The following is a 21,848-nucleotide window of genomic DNA, read 5'->3' as shown; positions in this document are numbered from 1 at the left end:
GCATCCCTCTCTCTCCTCCGCATCAAAAAAAAAAAAAGACGGCGTTTAAAAGCCGCTTACTGGCGCCCCCCTTTGCGCGAGCCAGAGGTGCCATACCTTAGATACGCCTCTGACCATAACTGCCCCTAAATTAACCCCCACCTTCCCTAACTGTGAGCAGCCCAAATATTAATTTTATAGACTAGTTTCTGAGCAGTGTGGACGCTATAAGGAAATGGGCAGGGCCAATCGTCACTGACTGCAGGGAGGGACTGGGAGAAAAGGGGCAGAGCCAATCAGAGTGACTGCATGGAGAGACTGGTAAGTAGTAACTTGCTCTGAAAAAACCCTCATTTCATAATCGATAAAAATAGATTCAACTAATCGATAATGAAATTTGTTGGCAATTATTACAATTAGTTGTTGCTGCCCTACAACTGAGCCATTAAAAACAATCAGTTATTAAAAAAAGTATCTTATTTAAATATTGTAATTATTGGGCGCCCCCTTCTTGAAGAACACCAAGATTGTCATAAAATTTCAACTTTAAACCTGTTCATACTTAAAATCTGCACTTTTCAGGATGGTACTATATCAAAACAATATGTTCAAAGAAGTACATATTATATATAAAAGCAGATGTTGTCTTTGGTTGTGGACACCAAAATTATCAGATTCTTTCTATTCCTGTATTCCTGTAGTGTAAACTTTGTTGGTAGCATTTGTCGTTTTCCAGGTTGTTTGCGTGCCATTCAGTCATTCTCTGAAAAAACTGAGGTGAATATAATGGGAAGTAAGTCAAGGCTTTTCAGTCCTACAGTCTTAAAAATAATGTCTACAAAATAGGATTATTTTTTTTTATTTTTTTTTTTAAGTTTTATCATAGTTGTTCCAAGCATTTGTCCAAGAGCAATGTAATCACCTTTTATCTAACATTAATACACATCAGAATGTCCTCAATTTATTGCACATTGCTGCCTGTAATAAACCAAGCCATTGAGAACTTTGCGTCTGAATTTTTTAATTTTTAGAAAGCACCTTATAGCAAAGTTACAGGCTACCTTTTCTGGACCACAAATGCAGACCAGTCATGCATTACGCAAAATGGATATGAACTTCATGTGAAAACAATGGTCCCTCACCGTAGAAGCAGCAAGGAAAAATCACTCAATGTCCTTCATGCCCATCAGTGAATATCCCCATCTTTAAATTCTTCTAGGTTTGCTGACTCAGAAGCTTCCTAATCATTTTTTTAAATGAACATGCTCTTACATTACATACACACAGACTTTCCCAAGAAGGTCAATGCACATCAGCTTTGTCTGTCCAATACAGTACAGTTCTCTCCTAAAGCAGCTTTACAGAAAGCACATTGGCCTTGTCTCATCTTCAGAATAGCCTGTATGTGTATTCAATGTATGTTTTTAGAAGGAAAAAAAAAACTCTGGGTTTGATCTGGAGGCTCTTTGAATGAGAGCTCATTACAGGACAGTGTTTTACATGGCAAAAACCTCTCAGTGCATTATTTTGTGTCACATGAAAATAAAACATTCCTGGAAATTACAAATAAGGTAAGGTTTTATATGATTAAAATCTTATGGGAAGGGTTTAATCTTCAACTGTACAAAGAATGTTTCTCATGCCTCATTTAGTTAAAGTGTTAAAATCAGCTTTAAGATAGAAAATAAACCAGATGGATACGTGGAGGGCTTGGGTATGGAATCCGACTGTCTATCTGCATTGTATGAATATCGAAGAGGATTACTGCACATGGTAGTGATGTAAGAAATTTCACATCTATCAAAAAAGTCTGAAGTTCAAAGTGTGGTAATGACATATTTAAAGAAATCTGCTGTGTGAAACATCTGTGCTTTTATATAAACCACATCTAATATTAACCTTCACTGGTTCTTTATGATTCTCAATAGGCCTTATGGAAATTATAGACTAGAAAACTGAACATCTGCACTAAGTAAAGATAGCCGAGGGTTACCAAGGGAATATATCTATGAATTACATTTTCAACAATAATAATAATAGTTTTGAGAGGAATACATAATGAGATACTATAATAAAATGTAAACCATGGTGCTGAAATAATTGTGACCTACTTTATGTTTTGGAAATGTTTTTGGAACACTGCCACTATGTAGACTGCATTACAATTGTTACCGATGAACAATTTCAGAAAGCGCAACCTACAGGTGGGTAGCTGCTATGGTGCTCAGAGAAAGGTGCTGCTCTGGTGAAGAATCTCCAAATGAAACATCAGTGTAATGGCATGGAAAATTATGCAAAATCACCAACGTTTATTGGGGGAAACATGCTTTTTTTAATGGGCAAAAGACAAAGTGATTATAGGTAGATAGGTAAGACACCATCAGTTTGGTTCTCATTATCTCATTATCTGGGGTGTTGAAGGTGACGGACGAGTGCCCTTTCAAAGTGGCCAAAATATTTATACTTGGAAAGGTGGGACATGATAAGCCGTCGGTAAAGTGCCTATTATTTAAATGAGGGGGCATGCAGGCGGTCACACAATCACTGGGTGTGATACAACACATTATAAGATTAAACAGCATATAAAACAAACATATTACTATCTCAAACAAAATAGAGACAATATATTAACATGGGTATTACAGTAACAGCGTATACAGGACCAGGTATATACTGTATATTACATATAAATTAAGAAAAAAATATAATGTTTAAAAAAAAAAAACCAAAGAAAAAAAAATCAGCCAAACCAAATTAAAAAAAATATTACAATTTGGAATACATATGCACACCTTTTAATAATTGTCCTATAACTGCCATAATAAGTGAAGGTGTATCTAAACTCAGGACAGTTATATGAATATATTTTATAATATAGTTAAGGCAGGGCTCGACAAATCCCAGGCGCCAGGTCGCCATGGCGACTCAAAAATTTGTCCTGGTGCCTAGGTGTTTGTCAGCCTGTGATCCCGGGCACAGCCACTCAGAGCCCGCCCCCGAGCCCAAGATCACTCCCACGGAGTGATTCTGTAGGCTGAAACCGCGATTGCAGGAAAACCTGCAGCAGTCATCAGAGACTCCCCCTGCAATGGCTGGTCTATAGACCAGCAATTGCGTCCCAGCTGCCAGAGGCAGCTTCAGGGACAGGGGAGAGGGTTCTTTGGTCTCCACATGAGCGTGGACACCAGCCCCAACACCCCGCTGCTGCCTGATCGCTCCCTGAGAGCAACAGTGCAGCGTTAACCCCTTCGATTCCACAGTTGTGTATGACACATTTGTGGCATTGCAGGGGTTAACATTTGTCCCCACAAGCTTGTGGGGACTAAATATCAGTCAATGCTGTGCTCCAATGGAACATCAGCATTGAAAGCATTAAAAAAAAAAAAAAAAAAAATAAAAAAAAAAAACCAGCACTGACCTGAAAATCCAGGGTGCTTCCAGGTCAAATGCTGTGAGTTTAGTAAGTGGGCTGATGATGATCAGATCACTCCTGACCAACTGTTAGTTTAAAAAAAAAAATCCTGGCTCCTAACTTTTTTAGCTGGCGCCTAGATTCACAACAAATTTGTCAAGCCTTGAGTTAAGGTTTTATGATGCCATACTGAATGATGGATTGTATAGGTGAATATGGTTTAAAAAGAAAGCCCTACTTATACAATATATTTTTGTGTGGGTATGCCAAATGAGAACGATAGAACTTATGGTTCAAAACGGACATAGAAAAAATAAAAATGTTTTCATCACGAAAAGGTGAAAAACAAGCTGCAGACTAGTTGGGACAGTAGCACCACATTTAATGTAACTGATATTGTCAAATATCACAGAATAAAACAGTTGATAAATGATGAATACAAATTTAGAGCTTGATTTGCTATTAAGTTACTTAAGAGTTATTAAAGGAGTCTCCTTATGTCACTTTTGAATCACATTGTATTTGGAAGTGTAACTGTACCTGAAGCAGCACAGTTTGGTTGTGGATCCCCAGAAGAATCATTGTGTTTAACTTCATGTCGGTAGAGGAGGTGTGGCTTGCTGTCCCCATCTTCATAGTCCAATCCATCAGATTGCATCAGAGGCTCTAAAAAATATTCTCCATCATGTGCTTTAAAAGTGCCAATCTATGTAACAAAAAGAGTTGATGTGTTTTCATTAGAATCTTCAACTGCAACGTGGTTCCAATTTACTTACAAAACCTGCCCTCCTACAAAGCGAGAGGAAGTCATAAATTAAACACATTTAACTTCTTAAAGAATCTCAGGGTGCTTAAATAAGCTTTCAATTTGGTAGTCATTAAATGCACAAACGAAGAGGAGACCAGAATGACTGCTATTTCTAAAATATTTCATCTTAGAAGATAACTTAGAAAAAGTAATTAGCAGCCATGGTCAAGATCAGTTTTTTACGAACAGTCCAACAATCACCATCATGGGGGTTTCACTTGACTTATACAACAAAGTAGTTCAGTTTCTACATTCTAAACAGCCATTCCCAGATTAAAATCAGACTGTTTTTATTATTATTTGTTCTAAATTTGTAACTAGAAGTGCATGGTTCACAAATATAATACATAAACAGAAAGGAACGTTAGTTGTCCCAAAAGGGTTCAGGCCTCAGAAATCACTGCTTCTTTTACATTCACAATGGAGGCCTATATGAAAACAATTAAAGATAATGTTTCATGTTGGTATTTAAACAGTCCATGCTGGGACACAAATACTACTAGTGAGAACAAAAATACCAATGCCTTAGTGCTATGTAATTATATATACTTCAGTCTTATCTCTTTTATTCCTGTGATTATGTGCTTGGTGCCAATAAAAAACAGTAACTATTACCAATAAACAATAATCTATAGGAGGTTACCAAATACAATTTCCCTTAAACCTTGAAATTGCCAGACCTGTGTTAAAGGTTAAACATTATGATGTAATTTATTTCTAAAGTAGATTACTGTATACATTTAATTTCTTTAGACACCATACTGATGTTCCTATTACAACAAAGTGACTTTATCAGCTCAATGGACCATAGTCTAGTCAGTTAAGCTATACCCAAGCAAAATATTGTGGCCATCATTTTATATTGGTACGTCCTTAGCATATCCAACGAATTAACGTCATATCCGCATTGTCATTATTGGGTCATTTATTAAATGAGCACTGCCTAAAAGTAATAATTAGCAAGGTATGGTGACACTAAGCTACAGAATCACAAGTCAAACATAAGGAAGCTACATGGTGCACTACTCAGCATGGGCTTGGATTGAGAAATTTGCTTCTACATAAAAATTCCCATTACAAAATGGTTTCCTGTGAGTGTAAGATTATCTGATATACAGCACTAGCGCCATTCAAACTGTCTAATTATCAGGAAGGAAGTAATAATACAATAGATATATTTCAAAAGGTCATTAGGAAGATTGGAATCCTCATGAAAACAAGTTTTGATTCTTAAAACTGGAATCAAAGAACACAGCCTGTTTTATACAGTCAGATTGTTGGCCCCACTCTAGAGAATTCTGTCATCATTGCCACATCATTTGTTATTTATCAAACACAATGTGTCCACAAACAAGGATATTACAAGGAAGTCAACAACTGGATACCACAAATGGAAAGAAATAAGATTCAGATTTTTAAATCATGGGCACACAAAGTACTAGTGATATAACAATAAATTTATAATGCATGTGGTTCAATGGTATATATTTCACATAAACACAAACACACTATGAACATCAAATGTTCCTTCATCTTATAGGTCACAAACATTCATTAGTTATTAGTCATAAGTTACACAAGTAGGTATCGTAATGATAGGTATTCAACTCAGGCCAAATCTATTTGCTCTACTACTCTTCTCAAGAAAACTAGCACTAAAAGACAGAATAGGGACAGATTATCCTACAGCATAACATAACTTGTTAGTATATAGGCATAGCCAAAAGTTTTGAGAATGGCAAAAATATAAATTTTCACAAAGTTTGCTGTCTTAGTTTAGATGACGGCAATTTGCATACACTCCAGAATGTTATGAAGAGTAATGAGATAAATTGCAATCAATTTCAAAGTCCCTCTTTGCCATGAGAATTAATTTAATCTCCAAAAACCATTTCCACTCCATTTCAGCCCTGCCCCAAAAGGACCAGCTGACATCATGGTGAGAGTGTGGACGTGGACAAGGCTAGGGATCACTCTGTTATGCCGACTGAGTTAGAATATAAGAATAACAGCTTTAAAAAGAAGGTGGTGCTTGAAATCATTGTTCTTCCTCTGTTAACCAAGGTTACCTGCAAGGAAACACGTGCTGTCATCATTGCTTTGCACAAGAAGGGCTTCACAGGCCATGATATTGCAGCTACAAAAATTGGACCTAAATCAACCATTTATCGAATCCTCAAAAACTTAAGTGAAAGAAGTTCAATCGTTGTAAAGAATGCATCAGGGCACCCAAAAAAGTCCAGTAAGCACCAGGACCGTCTCCTAAAGTTGATTAAACTGTGGGATTGGGGTGCCACCAGTGCAGAGACTTTTGGAGGATGGCCTGGTGTCAAGAAGGGCAGCCACTTCTCTCCAGGAAAAACATCAGGGACACACTGACATTCTGCAAAAGGTACAAGGATTGGACTTGGGTAAAGTAATTTTCTCTGATGAATCCCCTTTCCAATTGTTTGGGGCATCCGGAAAAAAAGCTAGGTGAGCGCTACCCTCAGTCCTGTGTCATGCCAACAGCAAAGGAAGTGTGCTCCCTCACAATTTTGCTTAAAACACAGCCATGAATAAAGAATGGTACCAGCACATCCTTCAAGAGCAACTTCTCCCAACCAAGAACAGTTTGATGATGGAGCACCTTGCCAGAAAGCAAAAGCAAATTGGCTCGGGGAACAAAAATATCCGAATTTTGGGTCCATGGCCAGGAAACTCCCCAAACCTTAATCCCATTGAGAACGTGTGATAAATCCTCAAAAGGCTGGTGGACAAACAAAAACCGACAAATTCTGACAAGCTCCAAGCATTGATTATGCAAGAATCGGCTGCCATCAGTCAGGATGTGGCCCAGAAGCTAATTGACAGCATGTCAGGGCGGATTCCAGAGGTCTTGAAAAAGAAGGGTCAGCACTGCAAATATTGACTCTTTGCATAAACTTAATGTAATTGTCAATAAAAGTCTTTGACACTTATGAAATGCTTGTTATTATACTTCAGTATACCATAGTAACATCTGACAAAAATATATAAGAACACTGAAGCAGCAAACTTTGTGAAGACCAATACTTGTGTCATTCTCAAAACTTTTGGTCACTCTACAGTCTGTGTTAACAAAACAAAAATATGTAATATAATAATAATATTTTGGTGCTAGAATAAATGCAAAAATAACAAAATACAGAGTACTTAATAAAATACATATGTGTAGCTATAAATAAATAACATCATATTACTCCCACTATATTTAGTAAACAGCTGCTGATACTGTGCAGCTTACACATAATAAGAGTGGGTAGATACTCGCTTGAAAAGGTCAACAAGAGAGCAAGATCAGAAATATTTTAGATTGGGAAGTCAAGTTCCTTTTCATTGAAGGCTGAACAATAAATACAATAATAAACTATATCCACTTGATATAAAACGCTACTAAGGTAATTATAAAATGTCTCTGGAATTTCTGACCTGCAATATATTATTATTTACAAAGTACTTTTCATAAACCTTCCTAGATAAAGAGGCCATCTGGTCACCATACCTTGTGAAAGAAAGATCCTGTGGATTTTCAGATGTCAATATCTCAAGGAAGGCCAGACAAAGAAAAAAAAGTTTCCTTAACAATCTTGATGGCAGGATAATCCTTCAAAGAAACCCAGCATAATGACACCTAACTGTTTTAACCCTTTCCGACGATAGACATTTTCTATACCGGTAAGCCCAATAGAAGATGCAGTGGCACACTCTGATACGCACCACAGGCACACCCGAGGCAGTCCTGTGTGAACCAATCAGTGGACAGAATGGCCATGGGATCGCTGTGATAACCAATTACAAAGATTGCATGACTGTTACACCAGATGCTCGGCCTGGCAAGAATGAGCATTGTGTTAGTGATCACATCTGACACAATGATTTTATCTTAGTGATAAGAACTAAGAGCAATACACGTTCATACCTATTCATTTGAACCCTTCTGGATATTTGTAAAAAAAAGTTTTTATTTTTAGTGATAGATTAGTCTGGTAGATGGTTAGTGGGGATTGGGGATCGTGTAGAGGGTTTTGGGTTTAAGGGAAGGAAAAAATATATATAAAAAATGTTAAGTTAAATTTAAAATGGAATGTTTCTACAGTGCAGAGGAAGTGTATACTACTCAGATATGTCTGGAGATGCACTATCTGATGTATCAGATTACAATGATGCCCAGGTTCCAAGTCCATGTGTTACACCCTTGAGCAGAATGTCTCAATGTGAAGTCCCTAAAGTTGTACAAACTTTGGAAAAGCAATTCAGGATATACTGTGTCCTTCACAATACATTAGGGGAAGGACAGTCTCCTAGATCCCCCTGGCTGCCCAGACTCAGTGGAAAAATAGTGTGGGACCTACTTTTGTCTGCTTTGAATGAAGGCTACCACCTCTAGGTGAATTCTTTTTTGACACCCCAGCCTGTGCCACAGTCAGAAAATATCCAATCCAAAAGATCCAAAAATGTTTTTGGATACTGTTTGAGAAAGCCACTCCAATTGTGCAAGATGAAAATGGCCTACATCTCACCGGCAGGCATTTTCCTTGCACATATATATACACATTTATATACATATATTTTGTTTCATTTTTATTTTTTGTTTTATTTTACATTTAGTTGAGCCACAAGAGGGAAGGGAAGGGGTACTTTGATATAGTACAAATACATGTGTTTTTTGCCCTGCAAATTAAAAATAACAAACATAAAAAACATATACATAAAAAAAACCTATGCCTCTGAGGTATTTCTGTTTACATGAGATGCAGATAAACAATTTTGAATGGGGTTCTCTGCTGTAACACTTAACCTGTGCAAACAATCCTAAGCAACACAACATTGTTGGTGAAACAGGTGCAGGAAATGACTTCTACAGCAAACATTGGCAGTGATTGGTGGCCACACAGCTGTGTGTGGAAGTGTCCAGAAGCTACTAATGAAATACTTTGGGTTGTCTGCTTTATAGAAATAATAACGTTGAATTTGAATTAGGGGGTGCTGTTCAACAGTCCAAAATAAGAAATAGGGCCAGTAAAATAAAACGTGAGAATTTCACACTTGGAATCGGTAAGAGCCATGTTTCAAGTTGTGACCTGTAATGTCCAGAAACCCCCCAAAAACATATGCATGTGGGGTATTTCTGTTATCTGGAGATGCAGCTGGTCAATATTGGCTGGATTTCTCTGCCATAACATAAATTATGGAATGTATAAAATTACATTAAAAAAAAAAAATTTTTTAGTGATGCAAGCTATACTTAGCTCGGTGAACACAACGGATAGGGTCTCAAATCAATGGGAGCGCTATTCTGCCACTGATTGGCTGCTTCAAACAACCAGTCAGTAGAGCGGTTTGTTGGGCCATGACAGGTTTAGGGAGCTGCAGTTCTGAATCTGCGCTCTCTCTCAAAGGTGTGTTTTTCTCTTCTTTTTATTAGTTTTTAAACAATGTGTATGAAAGTACTTTAATATGCATTTTTTGCTTGGCGGGCTCCTGCTTACTCAATACAGATGATCTATTGTTTGGGCTTTTTGTTTACCAATTAGTGTAATTGTTTTGCATATATGTAGACTTAATAAAGTTGGCAACAACTTTTTTTGTTTTTTTTATACATTGTACAGCCAATATTTGCAGCATGCTTACACCTGTTTGGTAGGCCTCGTATTATACATTTGTATTATTTGAGCCTGAGACTAGCTTAGCGCACCGACATTTTTTCTTTTCCATGTAGACTTAATGACTAGGTCAGTGGTGATCTATGGAGAATCTACCACAATGTATGGCCTGACATACATACATGTGATGTCATAATGACCAGGCTGATGCATACAAAAAACTATTCCAGTACAATATTAAAAAAGTGATCTGCTGATAGGACCAGTTATTTGGTTGCTATGGTGATACAGCAGAATTTTAGACCTTGTACCAGAATCATTTTGTTTACATACACCACTCAGTTCTGTAATTCTCATGGATGTGTATTTATTTGCGCAGGAAGCACCCTGCCGCTAGTGGTAAGGAAGCCAAAAATGTGTTATAGGCCACTGTGATAAAAAAAAAAAAAAAGCAGGAGCAGTTCCAAATAGCACATTTAATTGCAAAACTGTAATTTTAAGTCAATTACATATTTCTGAGAGGTTCATTGGCTTTCCAGGATGGTGGGGTTGCAATTCTTTTTTTATGTCTTGGTACTTACTAGAGAAATCTAGGTTCTGGTCTTTCTTACAACGTGGTTATCTTTAATATTTGTATAATGAAGTAGTGTCTATCTGTGCTTTATTGATAAGAATATATGATGTATATCCTTTACTATCCACTATTATGAACACCTGCATGATATTTTCCAATTAAAAAAAAAATGAAAAACGCCATGTTCAGTGCAGTCATATGTCTGAACAGAAAAGGACACGTTGATCATTTGTGAGGAGACAAACATAAGAGCTCATAACTGTGAAGCACTTAAAGTTGCCTTAGCAGATTGTTGAGCTTTCCCTCAATGGCTAACCATGTCATACAATGTTTGTAATGAAAGGACACTCAAGATAAGGCTACAGGGTGCAGGATTTTCTTCCTATTGTCTCTGAGCGTTGGAAGACAAGCAAGCAATACCTAGTGCTTCTCAAATAATAGAAGCTGGCGTAATGCCATCAGGTGGATAAATGAGTCTGATGAATCCAAGAGTTAATGTCATAACCATGCTACATTTTTTGTGGTATGGCACATCTTTAAGACAAAAACATATCAAAAGAAGCTAGTAAAGCAACATGGGTGGTTTAGAAAAAACACCCTGTCAATGTCATAGGGTTTTGTAGCCTGCAAGATATTTTAGAATATGGCACTCAAATGGTTAAAGTATACAATGTTTTACTAGTGTGAAGTTAAGTCACATTCGTGTATAGAAAATGTAATTAAACAACCAAATAATTCTTCATTTTAAATGTACAAGGTGACAGTGTTTTAATAAATCACTTTATTGGAAACACAAATTTAAAAAACAACATTATCCTATTTAAAATGTTCATTGGTAGCAAATAAGAGGCCCAATTTTTTTTATCTATTCCTTTCCAGATGCTCAGTCAGCTAAAATACACTCTGCTCTGCTCATAGTTTAATAGCAACCTATTCACTGTGCTTTGATTAAAAATAACTGCTGATAAAATCTACCGTGAAAAGCTCTCACCCATAAAACAGAGAAAGTGGCTTATATATCATTTATAATTTATTTGATCGTTAAAGAGAATTTACTTTAAAGTCTTTGGTATGACTTAAAATAGCAATGTCAAACTGGCAACCAGGTGTTACGATGTGGCCCATTTTTTAAAGTCCTTACCATCATAAAAGTTAAACAATAATGTTCTGAATACACTTTTAATGGCTGTGCTTACCAATTTGGATTCAAACATAATCCCACTGGTGTGAAGACCCTTCAAAGTTTGGTTTTCAAAAATTAGAAATAGGGGATCACTTGTTTGTATGGATAGAAATAGCAAAGTTCAATATTACAAGCAGAAACCGTGTTCTTTCAAAGATTTAAAGATAACATTTCAAGCCTTCATAATATACATATATACAGGGTTGGCCTTAAGGGCATGCAACCTGTGTGAACGTACAGGGTGCAATACCCAGAAGGGTGCCTCCAAAGACGGGCTGGCAGCTTTCATTCTGGCTACTCTCACACTGTGTGGGTCACCTCGCTTTCACCGTGGGGTCACGTAACCTCTGCATTCTTACCTCCCTGTGCTGGTCCAAAATTGTTCACAAATGGCTAGTCTTCTCTCTAAATTAGTAGATTTTTATTTTGTTTTTAAACATTGCATATGAAAGTACTTATAAAGTACTTTAAATATGCATTGGTTGTTTCAGGGGCTCCCTGAGACACTGGTGTATCACTTTCAATGCATAATGTTCTGTGCCATCTTGATGGAGTTAACGTAATGCAATAATCACAACAGGAAGGAACATCATGATGGATTATAAACATCGGCTGTTTACATTATCCACAGTAGCGTACTACAAAGACATCTCAGCAGCCCAAAACCACTCTTCGTACTCAAACGCTATATGAAATGCAAAAATATAAAATATATGTAATATATGGACAACTCAACAGAATTACAAAGGTTACAAAGTCACAAAAAAGGTCTTAGTAAAGCCCTGCCTCATAGACACACCTCTACCAACATCCCATAAAACAATAGGTATCCATCTTTGGCCATTTCAAATGTTGGGGGTATGCAAACAGCATCTGAAACCTAGCATGGATACAGTGAAACGCTCCAAATAAGAAAATTAAATAAATACAAGACTGTAATTTTCTCCTGTAAAAATGTTCATAGTAAATAAGGACACCTCTGAAACAGATAATTTAAGTTGTGCAGTGTGTCACAGCTAGAGGACCAGCAGTGCAGGAACTTGGTACCATCCACCGGTACAGGAGCAGAGCAGTATACTGGTTGCAGCATGCAAAAGAGAAGTCGTTACACGGAGCCGAAGTCAGGAGTAGGCGAGGACAGGATAATCAGAAACAAGCCGGGTCAAACACAGGAGATAGACAGGGACGTCAAAAACAAGCCAAGGTCAGAAGCCAAAATCACAAGGTATTTAATAAGCACAGCCAACACGCACAAGGCACTTTCACTGGGCATCCAACACTCAAAGGTGCCTTACACGCGGAACGGAGGATCTTAGCCGCGTTAGGACTCCGAACTAGCCTTTTACCCCTTTGGTGGGGTGCACACGACAGGAAACCCCTTTGGTGGGGTGCACACGACCGGAAACTGTTACAGGGTCACCGTACCCAAGGCTGGGTACCCCTGTTTGAGGGCTGAGGAATCACCAGTCAGTCCCTCATACGGATAGCACTCAGCTATCCATGGATCATCCAGACCACCATTCGTAGTAAACCAAGAAGAACTCTCTTTATTACAAACACACAGAATTTATATACAATCTCAATGCAATGTGTACCGAACCCAACCCCCAATCCCATCAGCCACATCCCATCACAAATCCCATCAGTATACAGGGGATGTATCAGGGGAGGGGATTACAGAATACAATGGGTTCCCCCACCTGTGTTATCCCCCCTGTAGTGCGGGTGCTGTCTGGGCAGACAGGGCTGTGTTGGCTGATTAAGAGCCCCAGCCAGATTATAGGATTGTCTCCTTGAAGGCTGGAGCTGAAGCCACATCAGTCTCTGGGCCGGTTACACAATAAACACAATATAATATATTACCGGGTCACAGTATACGGAACCGGACACAAAAGTGCTCCGTGACCCGGCTAAACTTCATATGGCACATGAGCCAGCTAGCCTGGCCCTGTCACAGAAACCCCTTTGGTGGGGTGCACACGACAGATAGCCCTCTGGCCGGGCTTGAATGCTGCAGACTCCACTCCGAACTCCTGGCTGTATGCCTGCGGCCATATGTCACGGACCGGGTCTAAACAGATGACTGCATTGACCCAGCGCGCCCAAAGATTGTGCGCAGGAGTCACAGTGCAGTAGTGGAGTTGGACAGGGCCTGGTTGCTGGGCAACCACACTCACCCAGGTGTTGAGCACCTAGGGTCGTGCAGCCACATACCAGCACCCTGACATAGCAGCAGATGTATACCAAAATGAAACGAAGTGATATCCTGCAGGCAGTGGCGTCGGCAGGGGGGGGCCAGAGGGGGCCATGGCCCCCCCTACATCATGCTGTGCCCCCCGGTGTGCCCCCCCAATTGAAACGCCGTCTTTTCTTTTTTTTTTTAATAGACCCGGAGGAGAGAGTGAGAGGCGCCGAGCGGTTGCTGAGGAATAAGTTCTCAGCAACCGTTCGGCGCCTCTCACTCTTCTCCGCGACCGCGAGGCCTCTTCCTGGTTCGCAGTGCCGGCATTTCAAGCCGAGCGCCGGTGTATGTCGTCATATCTGGCGCCCAGCAGTGAAGCCGGCAGAACCAGGGATACAGAGACCTCGCGATCTCACCGCTGGACAAGCCCAAGGTAAGTGAACTTCAAAGGGGGGGTTAGAAAGTTAGGAGGGGGTTAGAGAGTCAGAAGAGGTAGATAGGAAGTGAGAAGGGGTAGATAAGGATAGATTGGGAGGGAGAGGGGGTAGATAGGATAGATTGGGAGGGAGAGGGGGGTAGATGGGATAGATTGGGAGGGAGAGGGGGTAGATGGGATAGATTGGGAGGGAGAGGGGGGTAGATGGGATAGATTGGGAGGGAGAGGGGGGTAGATGGGATAGATTGGGATGGAGAGGGGGTAGATTGGGAGGGAGAGGGGGGTGGATGGGATACATTGGGAGGGAGAGGGGATAGTTAGGATTGATTGGGAGGGAGAGGGGGTAGATAGGATAGATTGGGAGGGAGAGGGGGGTACATAGGATAGATTGGGAGGGAGAGGGGGGTACATAGGATAGATTGGGAGGCAGATGTGGTAGATAGAGAGGCAGATGTGGTAGATAGAGAGGGAGAGGGGGTAGATAGGATAGATTGGGAGGGAGAGGGGGTAGATAGGATAGATTGGGAGGGAGAGGGGGTAGATAGGATAGATTGGGAGGGAGAGGTCTTTATGGGACAAAAACGGCGTACGTTCAGCTGTTTGGGGACAAAGTTGACATAATGTGTAACTTAGGTGCTGGTCAGGTTCTATGTGGGCAGTGTGGACACCAGGGTTGGCTTTGGGGTGTGTGACCAGTGATCTATGCCTGTAATTTAGGGGGTTTTATCTATACCTTTAATGCAGAGTTTATATGTAATTTCCAATTGATTTATATCTGCAAAGCTGGGTTTTGTGTCATTCTGTTCATCTGTATCGGCTATATTTCCATACATTATTAATGTTTACCTGCAAATATAGGATTTGCATGTTTTATTCAGTTGATCAATACCTGGAGTGCTGTTTGCATGTGTTGATTATTTGATCTAAACCTTCAGTGCTGAGTGTACATGTGATTTCCAGTTGATATATACCTGCAATGCTGGGTTTGTGTGTTCTGTTGGGTTATACCTGCAATGCTATGTTTCCATACATTATTTATGTATACCTGCAAATACAAGTTTTTTTTTAATCTCATTCAGTTGTATGTGCTGTTTCCATGTGTTGTTTATTTGATCTATACCTGAACTACAGGGTGTAAGTAAAAGAGCGCTATGGTTTAGTGAATGAGGGGACAAAGGGACTCTGGGGATGATTACAGGGGAGAGGACCTCTCAATGTCACGGTGCAGTCAGAAGGAGGGAACACTGCACTGACTCTCACTGTCTTCCCCTGATCTGCAGTCAGTGTGGCAAATATATTGGCAGCAGGGTCTAATATTAATATATATCGGAAGCTGGGACCAATGTTTATATATATCGGCAGCAGGGGCTAATATTAATATATATTGGCTGCAGGGCCTATTATCAATAAATATTGGCTGCAGGGGCTAATATTTATATATATATTGGCTGCAGGGACTAATACTATATATCGGCAGTAGGGGCTAATATTAATATATGTTGGCAGCAGGGTATAATTTCTATGTATATCGGCAGCAGGGTATAATATAAGTATGTATCCGCAGCAGGGGCTAATATTAATATATATCCGCAGCAGGGGTTAATATTAATATATATCGGAAGCAGGGTGTAATATTTCTATATATCTGCAGCAGGGTCTAATATTTATATATATTGTCAGCAGGGGCTAATATTAAAGAATGAAAAATAACTGTCACTTTAGCTGTTATTTTGAAATCATATTTTAATCACAGTCTTTACTTCAAAGAGATAAGTGCATATTATGTAGTTAAAAATGCACGTCTAACGTGTGTGTGTGTATATATATATATATATATATATATATATAGTGTATATGTACTGTTTTATAATTGGCCCCCCTACTTTGGTCCCTGGCCCCCCATGTGCCCCCCTAAATATGAAACCTGGAGACGCCACTGCCTGCAGGCACCCTGGAGCAGGCATGAAACATATCACTAGAATCACGTGCAGGATGCTGTAGGCTGGAAGTATGGAAGCTAAGCAAAGGATATAGCAGAAACATAACAAGCAAGGGACAGAGCAAGGAACAGGGAGACCAGGCACGAAACATAACCAGACAAGACATACATGATACAGGGCACAACAAAGGACAGGGAACAAGGCAAGGAACACAGGGGAAGGAGTGAGGAGCTGGAATCCTCGGACGCTTCTCCTTTAACCCCTTAATGACAATTGCCGGTTTTGGCACGGCACGGAAAAACAAGTCGATTATCACAAATGACGTGCCAGAGCCAGCACGTCTTTAAACGGGTGCAGAAAGCGATCTACGTTCGCTTTCTGCACCCAAACGGCGTTGCTGTAATGCCTCGACCTCGAGGCATTCAGCAACGCCACGATCGGCACCAGGGGCCATGTCTGGCCCCTCCCCAGGGCTTCAACAACGGACGCCCGTTTTAAAAGCATTTAGGAGGCGATCAACGAAAAAATAAAAAAGATGAAAAAGATGAAAAAGTTCGCTAGACGGTCTCCAGACCCTCTAGAGAACTCTGGCTCCACTTGCAGGTTGAATAAGGGTACTGCATTCAACCATGCAAGTCAATGGAGCCCAGCTTTCTAATCACAGTGTGATTAGTAAAAATAAAATAAAATAAATAATAATTAGAAAAAAATAGTAAAAAAACAGTACAATGTAAAAATAATTTCCCACTGATGTCACTATCAGGGGAACCTTCAAGTTGAAAAAAATTTTTAGAATTTTTTTTTAAAAAAGGCAAAAAAAATAAAATATATATATAAAAAATATATTTTTGTGAGCAAGTCCTAAAATTAGCACATTAGCTTAAAACAATTCCCGCATGGAAAGAGTTAAAATACTGGCATATTAAATGCCCATGGGGTGTCTACTTTAAAAAAAATGTCCCAATTAACACGGGGGGAATACGCGTATACAACTTGTATACGCGTACTGCGTAGATGTCCCCCGCCGGCCCCGCAAGACACCCGGGAGTCTCCTCTGGTAAGTCGGGGGGGGGGAGAGTGGCAGCATATCTCGGGGGGGGGAGGGGGATGAGGAGGACAGTGGCAGCATATCTCAGGGGGGGGGACAGTGGCAGCATATCTCGGGGGGGGAGGACAGTGGCAGCATATCTCGGGGGGGGGGAGACAGAGTGGCAGCATATCTCGGGGGGGGAGACAGAGTGGCAGCATGTTTTTTTGGTCTTTTCTTTAAAAAAGCACCAAACTTTTAGGGTGCGGCCTATATACGGGGCGGCCTATATCCGAGCCAATACGGTAATAAGTACAAAAACAAAAAAAACACGCTTATGAGAACTTATAAAATGGCGGTCATCTGACAAACAACCAGTTTTAAGACAGCTTACTTATTGAATGAGTCTGTTTTGGGTGTTTGGTAAATTGTAAGGTTGGCTCTCTTTGCTTGTATGTATCAGTTTGTCCCAGTCTACCAATTCTAATTTTGTCATACCCTTTCAATATACAGTATGTATTGTAAGAAGTGCTATGAAATGTGTTGGTTCTATACAACTAAAGGATAATGATGATGATGATGATGATGATGATGATAATAATAATAATAACACCACTGACAACTTTCGGACATGGTCTGTCCATAGTGCTAGACAGGGCTGAATTTGACCAATCTGTTTTATCTTACATGCGTTGAAGAAGCTGACATGAGCAGATTTATTTAAGACAGGGGAGATATTTGTGGTCTTTAACAGCAACACTAAATAAAAAATGCAACAGTTATAACATGGCATGAACTATAAACATATTGAAGATGGTCCACTGAGTGACCAATGTTGGATGGCATATTAACGGTCATTTCTTGTGTTTCTTTGCTATGGTTTTGCATAAACCCTTCAATGTTTCCTCCCCTTGTAATCATTGTACTGTTGAAGGGTTAACTAACATGGAAAGTAAGAAGTAACTCACCATTCCACCACAGAGGCTAAAGACAGCTGCATGGACGTCCAAACCATTGACATGCCCACTGTAGAAACAATGCCTGAGGTCTGAGATGTCATGATCAAAGTTGCTTTGGTTTCCAATATGTACAACATTATAAGAGTCAGCAATGAAGTTTGCATTCACAGTAAGGTTAAACTGGAAGAGCTGTCCATAGGCAGAAAAACGATAAAGCGTCCTGTGGGCAAATGAGTCTGAATGCTGGAAATCAAGACCTCTTTTCCTTCTTTGGAAATGTTCAGTGTGATGGAAAACTCCCCCCAAATCGTTTACTCTGGAAGGTATGACAACTTCATAGGATGAAAGATCCTTCACAAAACTGTCTGTAAAAATAAGCAAAATGTTAATAATCCCCAAAATGTCAGCATATAAAATGTATTTTGATATATATAGAAACATCTTGCAACTGTGGTATCTATTGAGATGATTCGATATATTGAAGACTAGGACCAAATAAAATTGTGTTTTATTCTACATAACACCATAACAACAGATAATGTTAAATGTTCTCAATACTACCATGCTAATAGAATTCAGGAACCATGGATTGTTTAAGTTACCTTTACAAATATTACTTCCATAAATATTGTTGGCTTTAAGCCATTAGGGTTTTTTATGCAGTATAAATATTAATATTTAATTCCATAATAGTCCTTTTTTTCACTCCTTCAGTTTCAGACTTCTGTCAGATAACACCATCATGTCTTTGTGCATGGACATATTGGAGGAGTACATTCAACCCTCTGCCATCCATGTGCATCTTAGGCACATCAAATGCCCTTGAAGGTAACATCAGAAAAAAGTGTCATTACTAGCATATTCATATCTCAGATGTTCTCTCTCTTCTCCTCACCTCTACATAGACATCCTGAACCAATCAACATCAATCACCAATATAAAAATAGTCATTAGGTAAAGGAGGAGGAATAATTATGCAGGTCCCAAGAACAAGAAGTGAAGATCGCATCATGTACACAAAGTGTTTATTAACATACATCACTTTTGTTTGTAAATAGCATTAAACTTATTTTGAGTTTTGAACTCTAAAATGGAGTATTTGGACAGAGTGTCTGATCTGCTTTAAGGACTGCAGAAACCTTATTTGCAAATGGAATGAGAATGTGGTGACAGCTCTTTGAGGCCAGCAAGATTAAATTCAACAAATCGGAGGTGACAAATTCTATATGTGAAATGCAAACCTCTATTCCACATGCATTAAGCTAAGATACCATAAACTTAAAAAAAAAAACTGTACAAAAATGTGTCGTCACAAATGTGCTAGTTATAGTTGAAATTATTAAACACTCAACATAACCAAATATATAATCAAGCCATACCTAGCAGAAGGTCTGACCCCAATGAGCATGAAGCTTACATCACACACTATTAATTCAGTAAGATGAAACCTCGCTCGCAACCTCTTGGCACATCTCGCTTTATTGAATACAACTCATTGTCCCAATCCATACTGTAAGTCCAATGTGGGTCACCTTTTTCCTGCATTAATTAAATATGGCTAATTACCAGTGTAACACTGCATGAAAGGGACAACGCAGTAGCCAGACCGTATTTGACAAGACATCAATTTGTATTGCAAGCATTCACAAAAGTATCATTTAGCCAGGCACAGCAAGAGTCACATCCATAAAGAAATGTAGAATAGATGACATAAAGTAACATAACTCCCTTCAAGATCAAATTCAATATGACATTCATACACTTGCGGTATTTTGTTTTTTTACCAAAGGGGTAGCTCTCATGACCATTCAGTTTTGGTACTCCAGTTACGGCAGCTCCAGACCAATGTTTTTTTATTGATTAAGCCATACACTACCCTGAATATTAATATATTATTATATATATATTATTTCCTGAGAAGCAGATGTTCTGGTTATTGCGAGGAACAACTATAAAGAAGCCCTATACAAGTGTTTCGGAATGTCATTCGCTGGTTGCATGTGTCAAATGAAAGCTGGAGAGCCTATCATTGAAGAGAACTTGGATTGATCCGTACATTCGAATGTATGTAATTAGTTAAGGGTTCACATCCAAGGCCAAAGTAGTTTTTTTAGATTGGTGAAGAAATGGTGGAGTATTTAAGATGTTTTTCCCAGGCTTAATCTTCCTATCCATTTACAGAAGTTCATTCAAACACTGTAGCCACTTGCAGCTTAAAATAACACATTTATTGAAAACATCTAAATGTGCGTATGTGGCGGTGATACTAGTTTAGGAAATACACAATCCTAAATATATCATGTAAGAACTTCGATAGTGAGAAATGAACCAACAGATGTAATGCAGTCATGGTATCTAATCAATGAGCATGTGATCAGGGGTGTTAACAATTCTGCAGTGATTTACTCCACAGGAAAGACAAATGTCCAGAAATAAATGAATGGGTGACATCTCCATGTGGTATAGATCACGCACACATGTTCCATTTGATGTTTGAGATACATATATCTGTGTATTTCCACACACACACACACCAACACACATACTAACACACACATATCTGAAGTTTGCCAACCTCTCAAGGGTCAGACGTGGATTCCATTCATTCAAAGTGTTTGTGACAGATAGTGAGAGGGGGTTAACCCTTTCCATGCACTTGCCCGGTGTTGTTAGCCCCATGCTGTCATGGACTTTAACGCATTACCTTGCTTGGGGTGAAGCCGGCTTTCCCAGGAACGAGTGTGCACAAAGCAGAGATGACAGACCAGCCCCGCCAACCAGTTTGTAACCAGCATGTTCCCTTCAGTGCAGCAGCAGAGAAAATGAGGACTTCAGAGTCCGTTTTCTCCCCTCGCTTGTCCCCCCTGTGTCTCCCCCAACCCGCGCCCCTCGAATCCCCGGGAAGCCCTCACAGCTGCTCCTGCTTCAGCAGCCGGGCGTGTGAACGGAGTGTCTTTAGCCCCTCGCCGGCCCGCTTCCCTTTCTGCATCGCTTCCCTCCTACCCCTTCCACCTAATGCCTTCAGCCTGGGACTTGCCCTATGCCAGGGTATGTCTATGAACGGGAGCCTCTGGGGACAACGGCACCTTCTCCAAAGACAGAGCGCTAGAGGAAGGAGCTCAGCAGCAACTCCGTTACTCTCTGACCATCCCAGGACCAGACATCAAAGAGCAGAGACCGCCTCTCTAGAGAGCCGGGGGCCAATCAGCTGCGCCCTTCACTCTGGAGCAGTACGGTGTTACAGGGCTCACTCCTCCATCCCCGCTTTAACCGGCACTCGTAGAGGGGCTTCGCAGCCAGCCATGCTCGCTAACGTCTAGGGCTGTATATATTCTGTAGGTCAACAGCAACTGGACAACATGAGCCCTTATATCTCTACCAGGGAAAGCATTAATTATGATGGCTGAAAAAAACAGTCTTTTTAGACATGTATTATAATGTTACGATATGTAGATTCAGTTATTTTCTATTAGAAATGTTGTGATGCCATCTTAATATTTCCAGAGGTGAATGGACAAGCAAATAGACAGATGTCAGGTTTATGCCCCTACCCAGTGACCTTCTGGCTGTAACTCAGAATGTTTGGTGGGTAAAGGGTTATGCCAGTGGTCTGCAGCCCGAAACAAACGCAACCATGTGTATATAACACAGAATATGTGTTTATAAATAACATTGTGTAAATAAAATATACTTTAGTACATGTTTTCCAAGTGCTGCCTCAGTT

The 21,848-nt window shown here is 39.8% G+C and overlaps 1 protein-coding gene across 1 annotated transcript in view; it reads right to left on the bottom strand.

Moving 5' to 3' along the window:
• The window catches only part of LOC149302767 (A disintegrin and metalloproteinase with thrombospondin motifs 20-like), a 91,985-nt gene extending 71,066 nt beyond the window's left edge, over positions 1–20,919 (bottom strand). Inside the window, exons 1-3 of the mRNA XM_089482023.1 lie at positions 20,829–20,919; positions 18,134–18,489; positions 3,932–4,097 (exon numbers count right to left, since the gene is read on the bottom strand). Coding sequence (XP_089338149.1) covers positions 3,932–4,097; positions 18,134–18,489; positions 20,829–20,919 — 613 coding nt within the window. The remainder of the gene's footprint in view (positions 1–3,931; positions 4,098–18,133; positions 18,490–20,828) is intronic.
• Positions 20,920–21,848: the final 929 nt, after the last annotated feature.

The sequence above is a fragment of the Sceloporus occidentalis genome, unplaced genomic scaffold (assembly GCF_023333645.1).
Source record: "Sceloporus occidentalis isolate IW3139 unplaced genomic scaffold, rSceOcc1.0.p SCAF_17, whole genome shotgun sequence".
NCBI lineage: Eukaryota > Metazoa > Chordata > Lepidosauria > Squamata > Phrynosomatidae > Sceloporus > Sceloporus occidentalis.
The sequence above is the reverse complement of the archived record's forward strand: the minus strand, read 5'-3'. Positions and strand labels throughout refer to the sequence as shown.